The sequence below is a fragment of the Notamacropus eugenii genome, chromosome 5 (assembly GCF_028372415.1).
Source record: "Notamacropus eugenii isolate mMacEug1 chromosome 5, mMacEug1.pri_v2, whole genome shotgun sequence".
Classification (NCBI taxonomy): Eukaryota; Metazoa; Chordata; class Mammalia; order Diprotodontia; family Macropodidae; genus Notamacropus; species Notamacropus eugenii.
Window position 1 is genome coordinate 383,275,328 of NC_092876.1, and position 13,437 is coordinate 383,288,764.

General features: G+C 36.9%; 1 protein-coding gene across 2 annotated transcripts in view; it reads left to right on the forward strand.

Moving 5' to 3' along the window:
• The first annotated feature begins 3,359 nt into the window (after window positions 1-3,359).
• Window positions 3,360-13,437, forward strand: part of GPR143 (G protein-coupled receptor 143) — a 59,833-nt gene continuing 49,755 nt past the window's right edge. For both annotated transcript variants that reach the window (XM_072614419.1, XM_072614420.1), the window contains exons 1-3: window positions 3,360-3,879; window positions 7,976-8,085; window positions 9,307-9,401. In XM_072614419.1, the coding sequence (XP_072470520.1) occupies window positions 3,639-3,879; window positions 7,976-8,085; window positions 9,307-9,401 (446 nt within the window). In that variant the 5' untranslated portion in view covers window positions 3,360-3,638. The remainder of the gene's footprint in view (window positions 3,880-7,975; window positions 8,086-9,306; window positions 9,402-13,437) is intronic.

The window sequence follows — 13,437 nt, forward strand, 5'->3', positions numbered from 1 at the left end:
GTGGGTTTGTTTGTTTTTTTCTTTAAAAGAAAATTTATAATTAATAAAATGCCAAATTTCATTAGTGGTTAGCAAAAATTGATATAATTTCCCCCCCATCTGAGTTGAGGAACCTTCTGAAATATTTCTAAATTAATAAATAAATGTTTAAATTAAGCTATCTATGTAGAGAGAAAGAACTGATAAATAGAAGTATGTATAGAATAATTTTACACATGTGTATATGCAAACACACACATATATGCCTATTTCTATATAATAGTAGCCATCTCTAGGGTGTGGCAGGGACAGAGAAGCTGGAAGAAAAAAATAAAAAAATAAATTTATATGCAACTAAATATAATTTAAACATATACAATACAACTTGGTATATTTAGAAGGAATAGCAGATTCTACATGACAGATTTGCCGTTTCATATGCAATCATCCTTTTTATTGTACTGTGTTATGGAATAAAATGTTTATTTTATTCCATAAACTAAAAATTAAAAGAAAAAGAAAAAAATAAAGTGGCTAGTGTGAGGGGAAAAAAAAAGAATCCCTGTAGCAGCTTACACTGCTTCTCAGAATATTGATAACCTTAGGAGATATGATGCATATCAATTTAAAAGCACAGTCTTTATGAGGTAGCTTTCTTTCCACATACCCCAAAATCCAAATTGTTTAACTGTTGATATTTTGATAAATGATCTTAAGATTTCAATATGGAAACCAGAGAATGAGGAAGGGTGGGATAAAGACATGACCTGCTACTGACCCTTACTCCAATGGGGAACTGAGGATCCAGGGTCAGGGAAAATAAGGAAGTATAGCTGTCAAAGGACAAAGACTCAGTCTGCTGCTGCATCAGGGCTTCCTAAGAAGCATCTGAAATTTTCCATGGATGACCCATTTTAACCTCCTTTATTAAAGCAGGCAAGTCCTACTACACATTTAAACCAAACCTAGTACTTTAACCTTTGAGGAAGTCAAAGGGAAAATCAATTCAATAAACCAAAAAAGGAAAAAACAACTGGCAGGGAATGTTGAGAGCAATGAACCTGGATTTTATGTTTTCAGAAAATGATGAGCAAATCACATTTTGGAAAGCAGTTTCATTTGGTCATGGTAATGATTTTCATGATTTTTGCAAGTGGATAATTGTAGCCTAGTTTTAGACATTTGGGGATTTTGTTTCTAAGAGTTGCAACCTGAACAGAGTAGGTTTACAAACTTTTGCCAGGCCCTAATTCTTTTGAAGTTGTGTCAGGGTTTGTAGTCTATTGTATCATTAAACTATCCCACTAACCCAACAGGAAATCCACTCCACTGTACTGGTGAAGCGAAAGGAGCACAAATTCTAACCATCTGGCTCTCAGTTAAAGTTGCATAACAGGTGAAATTGCTTAGGTGGAGATATAAAAAAGTGAGCATAGAATGGACCAAATTAAATTATTTAGGAAGTGGAGCTTGCTGTTCTACAAATAATTCTTCTGGCCCTTAAAATTGGGTAGAAGTAGTGTCCTGACAAACTTCCAAAATAGGTGGTGAAGAGAAAGCTAATATTTTCCTTATGTTTCTACAGACTGATATATTGGGAAAGAAAAGTCCCAATGTTTAAAGTATCAATTTATACTGCATAACAGAATTGACTCTGGCCAAATCATTTATCCCTGCTTGCCTCAGTTTCCACATCTGTGAAATGAACTGGAGAAGGAAATGGCAAACCACTCCAGTATCTTTACCAAGAAAGCCCCGAATGGGGTCACAAAGAGTCTGAAAAGACTGCAACGACTTAACTACAACAAGTAAGGATGTGTAGAACTGGATCAGCTTTAGAGATGATTTTATCCAAATTCTTATTTTACAGATTGGGAAAGTCAGGAAAGTAAGATTAAAGGACTTAACTAAGGTCACACAGAGGCACAGGATGTAGCAGTGATAAGAAATACAATTCTAAATCTACTTTAAGACTGTTTCTAGTTTATTTTTATGTATATTTAAGAATATTTTTATTGGTAGCTTTTGTTTTTACATCATATTATTTTCCAATTCTATTCCTCCTCTACTATATGGAATGAGCTGTCCCTGGAAGTAAAGATTTTAAAAGAAAGAGAAAAAAGAGGGGAAAAAAGCAGCTCTACAAAAAACAACCCACACATCAAACCAATCTCTCAGCATATACAGAATTCCACACCCATAGACCCTCCACTTGTGCAGAAAAGGAAGAAGGTGAATTTTTTTGCCCAATGTGACACACCTAGAAAGTGTGTCAAGTGTCTGATGCCAAATTTGAACTCAGGCCCTCCTGACTCCAGGGCCTATGTTCTACTCACTGTGCTACCTAGATGCCCAGAGAAGGTGAATTTTGTCACCGCTTTCATGGGGTCAGTCTTCACCATTAAAATTACATACATCACAGATTTTTTGCATCAAAAGATTTAGTATTTCACACTGAATTCTAAAATGGATTTTTGATCTCATTGATTAAGGAATTTCCTCTAAAGATGTAGACCTCAACCCATCCATGTTTGTCCATTCTGTGCCACTCTCATCCATGTCATCCCAAGGTGAAATCCATTGCAATTCAAATTTGAAATTTTATTTGTAAAGCCATTAAAAATTTAAAAAGTGAACCCCCTTGTTTTTAAACATCTGATCCTGAAATGTAGTAAGATTGTTCAGAAAAATACATTCATTGTTCCATATTGAAAATAGCTGATGTCCAATTTGGACACTTTCTTGAAAATCATTTTTGAATTTAGTTTTATAGACAAGTCTTAGTTGGAGGCTGTGAAAGTTAAAAGCCCTCTCTTGAGAGGAAACTAATTTCTAGGGTGGAGGTTAAAGAAAAATGACAGCCACTTTTTACTTGATGGTCAATCACAGCTTATCAACCATGGCAAAGTGACTTAACTAAACCTAAAGCAGAGGAGTAATTGCTATATGTCATCTTTACTAGGACTTTATTTTTGTCAAGACCTGTGATTTCATCACACTAGGGACTTCCCAGTAAGGAAACTCCCTCAATCAATACAGATCAGCAATTGTTCTATGACTTTTGTATTTAAAGGGATACTGCAACGGGTACTGAGAGGTTAATGCCTTGCCCTCAGTCACAGTTAGTATGTGGAGAAGGCAGGACTAGAAACACCCAGCTCTTCCTAACTCTGAGATCACTTTTTAATCCACCCCATCTCGGTGAATCCCTTGTTAGATCCTTTAGAGATGAAAAAGGAAAGTGAGAGGCTATATATTTTTTTTTACACTAAGCTTTAAGAAAAGACCTTGGTGAATGAATTCAAAGCTTGGCTTTCCTTAATGAGACTGCAAAGTTCTACCTACCCATTTACTACTTCTCCTGTGGGTGCTTTCTATCAGGAATTTTGTTAGGCAAGCCCTTAATAGTATTTTTTCAAAAATGTTTAGAAGGGAAAAGTTTCACATGACTGGAGACCCTTTAGAGGTAGTTTCTGAGAGAGAAGAAAGTCAGCTCCAGGGGGCTTTAGCCTGAGCTGCAGCCCACATGATCTTTCCTTGGCCAGCACATGATCTAATCCCTGAGGCCAGGGATCTGTGGGGGATGAGGAGACCTCCCCGGCTCTGGATTAAGCATACGGGCCATAGATCTCAGCACATACTACAGGCTGAACTTTTCCATGGCATCTCCCAGGCTCGAGACCTTCTGCTGTCCCAACCGGGATGCAGCCACACAGCTGGTGCTGGCTTTCCAGCCCCATGTATTTAATGGGGTGTGCCTTGGGAGTGCCTCCTTCAACTTGCTTCTCAGCATCTTACAGCTCCTCCCCAAGAGGAACCAGGGGCCCAAGAAGCTCCCCCAAACTTCCTCTGCCACCATCCTGCTCTTCATTTCTGCCTGTGATCTCCTGGGCTGTCTAGGTAAAGAGGGGTCTGTGGGGTTCACCACCTGCTCCTAGGAGTTAAAGGGAAGTTACTTTTGGGGGTGATCTCAAAGCACAATCTGGAGGCTGCTTTTCAGTCAGTCAGGATGAAATGGAGGAATGAGAGAATTCTTCCTCACTTAACTCTGGGCCAGAAGGAGGCAAGTAATTTTTATTTTTTATTTCTTTGTCCTGGATGATCAATACAAGGATGCAAGATCAGCATAGTTAGAATTTATTTTCAAGTTATTGTTCTTGTAGGGGGAAATGTGATTTGTAGTATGATTTATAAATGCCTGGTCCTAGCCCCTAGCAGACCCTTAATAACTGCTTGCTGAACTGAATTGACATAATTACTGAATTATGAACCAGGTATTGCTGATCATGCCTAAAGTCAGGAGGCTATAAGTAAATGTTTTATGTTAAAAGAAGAGGGCATTAGAATGTTTGGCTTGCCCCTTGCTCCATTCCAGGGGCAGTACACTCCAGTTGCCAACCTCTGAGTTTTTTGGTAAGTGGAGTAGTGGCCATGCTCTCCAGTTTTTCCCATTGATTCTGTAAGCTTAGGTTTCAGTAATGTCCTTTTAAACTTCAAGAGGTCTGGTGAGAAGAAACAATTCGAAGTGAAAGAAGGAGAGCAGTCATATATACTTGGAATGAAAGGTTTGGTTTATTCAACTTAATGGACAGAATTCATTAGACTTTTCATTGTGATTTTTCTTTATAACTTTAGAAAAGTCACTTAGTTGTACATGAGTTTTTATAGTCTTAAACTTCTAAATTAAACAAAATCTGTTTGGATTGACTCAGAGGAGGAGATAAAATTCACCTCCCTCCCTTATTTGGAAGTTTGAAACATTACATGCATTATCAGGTTGAATTGATGCAATTTTGCTGAAGAGTTTTTATTCATTTTTTCTTTTTTAGTCTTTGTTACAAGGGATAACTTAGGTGGAGAAAGGAGGGATTCATTTAGAATGAAAGTGATCTAAAAACAAAAGCTATCAGTAGAAATTTTAAAATATAAAACAGTTTTAAAGAGTTAGATAGTATGTGCATGTTCTTTTAGCTCTAAGAAATAAAAGGAATTTGTGTTACCATGAAACCCACTACAATATGAGTCAGAAAACTCCTGTGTAATTGTAGAAAAGTGACAACCTCTCTGGGCCTCAAACTCTTTATGTGTAAAGCAAGGGAAATGACACTTCTCCAATTTGTTATATCAAATGAGAAAATATATCTCATTATCTACTATTTTTAAAAGTACAAGGCACTGCATGAGCAAAAGGTGATGGTATCATATTGTAAAAAGTTTTTGTTTGTTGTTTTTGGACTGGGTTTAGGATTTCCTTTGTATAGCAAAGTCTCTCCACCTATCTTGCTCTGCAATATAGCACCTTAATTTGCCTGCTTCTCTACTGCCCCTGACATAGTGGTACTGGAAGAAAAGTCAGAAGTCCTTATTCCCCATTTCCATTTTCTTCTTTCCATCACTTAACAATTTCTCCTCTTTTGTGGTTGCCTCTCTCCAAATTTATCATATGATCTAGATCCTGGGGACTTTGTCTATTAGTCCTAAATCTAGTCTACTTTTTTCCCCAAAGAGTTCAGGACCTGCTTCACAGTATTCTTGTCTACTCCAATTCCTGCCTTTTGTATTAGTGGATTTTAACAAATAATAAATGCACATTGAAGTTCCTTTTAACTCTTTATCCTCCCAGTACCTCAGTCTCCTCAGTTCCCATGACCATGAACCTCATTCTGTCTCTGCATAATCAAGGATGGTTACATTCTTGATCTTGCAATCCCTATAAAGGGATTTGAAAATAGGGAACTATAAAAAGTTGAACTGGTTCACTATAGGTTCAATATCAGAATGGGAGAAAGGGAAACCTTTAAAGGTTTAAAGTTAAGAGTTAAGGGCCTTGGAGAGCACAGAAGGCTGGAGGAACTCAAGGTCTGCGTAAGGACAAAGAACAGGCACAGGAAGAGGTAGAATAAAAGGGTGTTATAGTTAGAATTCTCCATCATGGAAGTGGATCAATTGTGGGAGGTGACAAGGTCAAGGGTCAGACCATAACATCAGCCCAAAAATCAAATTAGTTGCCATTTTCACAACTACCACAGCATGGCTTATATCTGATCCCTTCTCACTATTCACAGGCTCATGTAACATATGAAAAGTTCAAGAAAGTTTCTGGGTAATTAATTATGCTAAATAATTAACAAATTAAAAAAATAATTAACAAAAGAATGGTCATTTGGCCATCTCTCATGAACCAAAGGACCTCTCTGAAACCCACTCAACACTTACATTCCCTTGGAAGAGTTAGTGTTCCTGAGGGTAGCAACCAGCTGTGATTAGTTAATAAGTAATGAGAGAATGAATATTATAATGAGAGGTAGGTTTACTCTGATGAGGGACTGGGGGGTGTGGCTTTGATCACTTGCTCCCAGACCACCCCCAGCCTTGGGCAAAATAGACAAAGGATCTACACCTTCTCTCCACCCTACTCCCCAGCCTGAGTAGAGCAAAATTGGCTTTTCCACTTGAGTGGGGTCTGAACATGATTGAGGAGAAAATCAATTCAATGCCCTTCAGGTGCTGGCTTGACCTAGTAGAAAATGAGGAAATAAAAAGGGAAAACACCCTGGATCTCCCCAAAAATTTGTCATTTAATAATCATTTCTCTCTTTCACCATCTTAGTTCAAGCTCTTATCATCTCTGGCCTGAAGCACTGCAATAGTCTCTTAATTGATCTTCCCATCTCCAGTTTTTCCTTTCTCCAGTTCCAATTTCCACACAAGCCAAAGTTATATTAGCTTGTTTTACCTTTAGGATCAAATATAAAATCCTCAGTATGTTATATAAAGCTCCTTACAACCTGGCTCCAACCCACCTTTCCATTTTATTGTAAATCACTCCCCTTCATATACCTTACCAGTCTAGCCTTCTTGCTTTTTCCCATCTTCGTACCTTTGCAATGGCTATGCCATGTAACCAGAATGTATTTCCTCCTAACCTCTACATCTAGGAATCCCCAGTTTCCTTTAAAACTCACTCAGTTCAGGCACCACCATTTACATGAAATGTTTCCTGATTTCCCAGCTAGTAGTGCCTTCCATTCCCATCCCATTCTGCCTACAGTTATCTGATATTTAGTGTGTGTGTGTGTGTGTGTGTGTGTGTGTGTGTGTGTGTGTGTGTGTACGCTATCTCCCTGACAAACTCTAAACTTCTTTATTTTTATTTTTGTATCCCAAGTACCTATGTGCTTGGCACATAGTAGGTGCCTAAAGAGGCACTGAGACATTAAAAGACTTGCTTAAGTGTCACTAAGCCAGGTGACTCACATGGGAATTGAACTCACATCTTCCTGATTCCAAGGGCAGCTTTCTACTTACTATGCCAGTATATAGTATTCTAATAAAAAATAAAACTTTTTTAATTTTTAGAAATGACTGGATATCAGAAAGAAAGTATCTCAGCAGCCCCTCTTCAAAAAAAGCAACAACTAACTTTGGTTACGTTGTGACCGGTCTTTTATTGTTGGTTACCTATTTAAGTGCTATATAAAGATATGTTTGTGAACAAGTCATATCATCTAATAAAGTTGGTCAGTTTTTAAAAGTATTTGAGGAAAGTAACAAAACCATTATTTTATAAATATAATAAAGGAACATTTAAAATGCAACATTGTCATTATCTTTTTATAGAGAAATATAGCTAATCAACTTAATTATATTTAAAAGATGAAATAATAGCTTTTATTATTTCAGATTTATTTTTTCCTACAATAGATATTTTTATGGCTAATGCTTAATAAAGAAGTCAAAAATGCATCAATTTTTGGTAGTGAACCAACACAATAGAGAAAGCAGAAAAAATGACTTCTTTGCCTTTTTCTAAAATAGGTTAAGATACTTTGTAACTAAGCACTGAGGTTCTTCTATCAGATGAACAAACTTTTTTAGCTATTGCATTCTGTTTGTATGTGTGTGCGTATTCGTCTGTCTTAAAACATAGCTACAGGTAAGCATGCAAATCTAATTGGAATTACAGACTTAGAAGGTCAGTTTATTCTTCCCTTAGGTATCATATTCAGGTCTACAGTGTGGTTAGGATTTCCAGATTTCATTGGAAATATCTCAGTGGTGAATGGAACAGATGTGTGGCCTGCTGCTTTCTGTGTAGGAAGTGCAGTAAGTATTTCTCTCATTACCCCCCATTCCCTCTTCCTACCTTTTACTTTATTCTGACTGCCTCCACCCCACATGCACTCAAGCATACACACATGTACACATATTTATACAGTATGGAATGTAATGGAAGACACAACAGGAGAGGAGTGGTTCCTGAGATATCTTAATTCTAAATGTGATTCATTCATTATGATCAAAATATGTCTTGACCTAATACTTCAATATTTCAATCCATCTGTGATCCATGTAAGTATTTTCATGCCTTCTCATCCTGAGCAGTGCTTATCTATGTCCTGCCATAAAATCCTCTATTGGTAGAGATAGCAAAGGACTTTTATGCCGAGTTTTTCGAATTATGGCTACTCTTGCACTCAATAAAACAAAGTGAACTTCAAAGCTTTAGTGCTGTCAATTAATGAATCATAGACAGAGAAGAGAGAGTATGGTTTAGTGGATAACCTTGGAGACAAGAAAATCAAGTGATTCCTCTGAAGGTCCCGATTGTGTCACCATGAGTAAGTTACCTAACCTTTCTACCCAACTAAGACCATAAAAGTTACTGAAGAGTTGCCGACATGCGTCAGTGGAGGTAACTTCTTTACTGGGAGTTCTCCGAACCAAAGAAATTACATGTCCAGACACCTCCCTCAAAGAATTAACAGAGAGAGGGAAATTACTTTGGTTCTATTTTCACTTAACAAAAGACTCTGTTGCCTTCAAGAGGAGGCAAATCCTTTCTTACTGCCTGCCCCCAAAACTTTTCTGTTATAACTGAATGAATGTTTTTACCTCACACTAGGGACCTGTTACTGTTGGTGTTTTTTAAATAGTTCCTTTCCATCATATTGAGGTATGTTTCCTAAGCATTTCTCCACTGATCAGATAGAAGAAAAAAGCTCCAATTTATAAACTCCTAGGAGATCTTCCTATAGTTTAACCTTAGCACATTTTGCCATGTACTTTATCCACACTGTGGAAAAATGTTAAAGGAAATGAAGCTATTTAAACACATCCAGTTGAGTACAGGGAACAATGTATCACAAGACAAATATCCTTCTTTCATTGCAAAAACTACAGCCACATGTCTAACTGAATGCATTCATGTGTTGAATTAATAATGTCAAAGGAAGTGAACTTCTCATGTTTCATTTCACGGATGGTCAGGGAATCTGGTGAATGTTTTCAGGCGAGTTGATGTATGCTTTTTCCTCCCTAACGTAGATGTGGATCCAACTGTTATATAGTGCCTGCTTCTGGTGGCTGTTTTGCTATGCTGTTGATGCCTATTTGGTGATAAGAAGATCTGCGGGATTAAGGTATCAACAGAGAAAATAAATCACAAACTGAATTTTGTCATAAGAATTCATTTAACTGTTTTTTGTTGGAGAAAATTTTTGAAAAGGATGAAATTATTCTGAGAGGTCTTTCTTTGAGGGAACAGTAACATAGAAGAGGAAAGAAAGCACTGAATTTAGAGTCAGAGGACCTGAGTTCAAATCCTGGCCCTGTCACTTACTAGTTGTGTGATATTGAGGAATTCACTTAATTTTTATGATCCCCAGTACCCTTGTCTGTTAAATGAGAAATTTTGACTTGATAACCTCTATAGTCCTTTCAGCTCTTAATCTTACTGGAAGCTTACAAATCTCTGAGACTTCAAATGATTTTCAGATTTGCTGATTGACCAACAGCGATTGACATTACATACTATATTAAAGCTAAGAGGAAGAAGACCACCAGACAAAAGGCCATAACAATATATATAATTCATGTTACATAACACATAAAATCAAAACTTTCTAAAACAATAAAATACAGATAGAAACAATTACTAAATTCTAAGTATTGGAAATGAATGATAAATAATTCATATAAAATCACCAAACTGAAAGAATTGGTTCCATAGTTAAACTGAAAAAATGTAATGGTTCTCTCAGTACATATTAAGGCTTCTCTGAGACAAATCTTATTTTCAAATTTCTATTGATAGTTATTGTTTACCCTTGCTTAATGACATTTTCTTTTTGAGACTGTTCACTCTATTTGCACTTTTCTTTCTAAAACATATAGCCTTTAACTCAGAGGGATACTTTTGAAAATAAAAACATTATTATGTTCTTTTATGCAAGATTGGCAGTGGGAAGAATATTGGATTTGGATCACTACTTAATATCTATGTGACCATGAGCAAGTTATTTAACTTTCCTGAAGGTTACTCATCTGTTTTAAAAAAATGGAGGTGATCATGCCCAAAGTAGTGGCTCCTCATTATCTAGTGAATAAAGTAGAAACTTCTGAGCCTGGTGTCCCAAGCTTTCCACAATCTGAATCAGCATGGTACATTGGACAGAGTCCTAGATCTAGAGTCAAAAGTTCAAAATTTGATTCATTATCATCTGTGTGAACTTGGGCAAATAATATAACCTCTATGGACCACAGTTTCTCATCTGCAAAATGAGAAAATGGAACTAGATCCAAAGCCCCTACCATCTCTAGAGTTATAAGCCCATGATCCTTCACAAGCATTCTATTCAGCTGCTTCCCTGGAGTATACTATCTGAAGACCAGTTTAGCTATAGCTAAAGCCTTCTTATTATAGAAGGCTGATCCTGAGGTTAGACAGTTTTTTGACCATGGTAACCACATGGATGGGGCAGCTGAATGGTAAAGTGTATCAAGCACTGCACAGGGAATCAGGAAGACTCATCTTCCTGAGTTCATATTTGTCCTCAGACACTTACTAGTTGTGTGACCCTGGGCAAGTAAGTTACTTAACCCCGTTTGCCTCAGTTTTCTCATCTCTAAAATCAGCTGGAGAAGGAAATAGCAAAGCACTCCAGTATCTTTGCCAAGGAAACCCCAAATGGGATCAACAAGGAGTTGAACATGACTGAAACAACTGAACAAAAACAATACATGAATGCAAAATGCTTCTTAGTGTGTGTAGTTCTTTTCTATGAGTTGTGATAGTGGTAGCGTGGCAGAGATGGACCCATCCCAAAGAATGGGAAAAGTCAGTAGCAGCAAATAGTTTTTCCCACAAAGGCAACAGCAGTAACTATTTATGTCTACATATATGCCTACTTTCTTATCTCCAAAATGTCCTTATTTAAAATGATTTACATACAAATTTAGTTGCATTAAGCAACTTATTAAGCATGAAAACACTGTGTTAAGCCTAGTGGGAACAAATATAAACATTCAACATCCTCTAGTCTAAAGGAGATTACACTCTACTGGGTGGATACAACCGATATGCATATAAGTAAATACAAAATTTAAAAAAAAATCTCAGTAGGGAGAGAGCATTGAGAACAGGAAATACCTCAAGTAGGAGGTGGCACCTTAACTGTGTTTTGATGGAAAGCAGAGATTCTATGAAATGGGGCTGAGGGAATATATACCAGACATGGGGGAATCATTTATGGGAAGAAGACACAGAGATAGGAATCTCATGTTTGGGAAACAGCTAGCCAGCCAGTTCAACTGGGTGGGACAGGGCATGAAGGAAGGAGTTAATATTCAGTAAGGTTGAGATGATAGAAGTGTGCCAGAGTATGGAGTGTCTTGAATGACAGGTTGAGGAAAATGATGAAAATGGGAGGAGAACAGGAAGACACAGACAGTTTTCTGGAGCAGACTATATCTTCACAGTCATACAACTGACAATATTTATTAATTTCAAAACAGCAGGTTTCCACAAAATGAAGTGCAGCCTTTGTGTCTCATGGTAAGCAAAGTGCCTCACGTGTATTTAAATCATACAGGACTGGACAGGTTTGACAGAAATAATTTTATGATCGACTGAGTTTTAGCACCAATTGAAGCTTTAAAAATGAGGGCAGTCTAGTGGGCTGGGCCTGATTCATGACAGTCTGGTGCTTCAGGTTCATAACTGGAATGAAATAGGATACCTGAAGATCATCAATTAACAAAAAGCAGTTTACTTAGCTATAGAATGGAGAAAATACTCAAGAACAATGAAGCACGTAGCTCAGCTAGTTGAGGCCTCACCTCTTTCTATTCATACAGATATGTGTCTGGTCAGCAGGGCAAAGTGTGATTTGCCAAGTCTGGAGGGCCTTGACTCCATGTGAGCAGGTATCTTTTATACCATTAGGTTACCAAGAATTGTGGCAATGGCCAAAACCTTAGTTCCCTAAGCCAATTGAGGACTGTTTTGATAGATTTTAGGGTGGGAAAATACTCCAGTTCGTGGTAAGAGATCAATGGTAGATATTTTTCCTACCATATACACATACCTACCTAAGGTGTTCACTAATATTATATAGAATGTCCAGAGCAGCATCCAAACAAAAGGAGTTTTCCTTATATTGATGAAATACTTCAACTGTGCCAACTGGCAAAGGACATTATATTAATTTTGTTGTTACACAAACACGCAAAACACTTTTCAATAAGATCTGGAATCATTCGTAACAATACTTCTAATCATTCACACTAGATTTTTAAAAAATTAAATGAAAAGTGCATATTGCCCAGAATGTGGTATGTGACTGGAAAGAACTCATTAAGGTTTTAAAAATAGATTTTTACTGATATTTTTTGTTTTTGCATTATCTACATTTCCTCCCCGTATTTTCCTCCTCCTTCTTCCTAGACAGCTGTCCCTTAGGACAAAGAATTTTTAAAAAGAAGAAAAACATGAAAACTGATTAATGCACTAAAAAAAAATCTGACAAAATATGCAATGTGTCATATCCATGGACCTACCTCTGTAAGAATAACCTCGGAAACAAGTCATAGGTAGTATTAGAAGTTACTTAATCTCTTTGAGCTCAGTTTTCTCATTTGCAAAATGAGAATTTGGGCTAGATGACCTATAAGCACCTTCCCAGTTCTATGTCCAGGTCCTTAGGACAGATAGAATCTTTAATACTTTTTTTGTCATTATCAAAGTAAACAATATGCAAAAGGCTTTTATATATCAAATCTAAAAATAGTGCTTTATGACAAAATTAAGTTTAAAAATTAAAATTCCAATTAAGGTTGTTTAAGATATTTCAACAATACTTCAGTTGATCCATGTAGCATTCTGATCAATGATTACTTTGCTTGTTTCATATTCACTCTAGGAGTACAGTTGTAATCCCCCTAAGTGGTTTGTGATGGCCAAAAAATTGCAGTCTAATGGTAGGCACATCACCTGGTTGCCAGTATTCTGGTGATAAACCTCTGAGTACTTAGTCTGATTCTCAAATGAATGAAATTCAGTGTGTCAAGGAGCCCATATGAAAAACTTTTAAAGTTTGAAGTATCAAAATAAGACTTTAGTGGAGACATTTCAAAAATATCAAAAGGGTACTTGGTCCCGAGAAACATTCTTCCCCA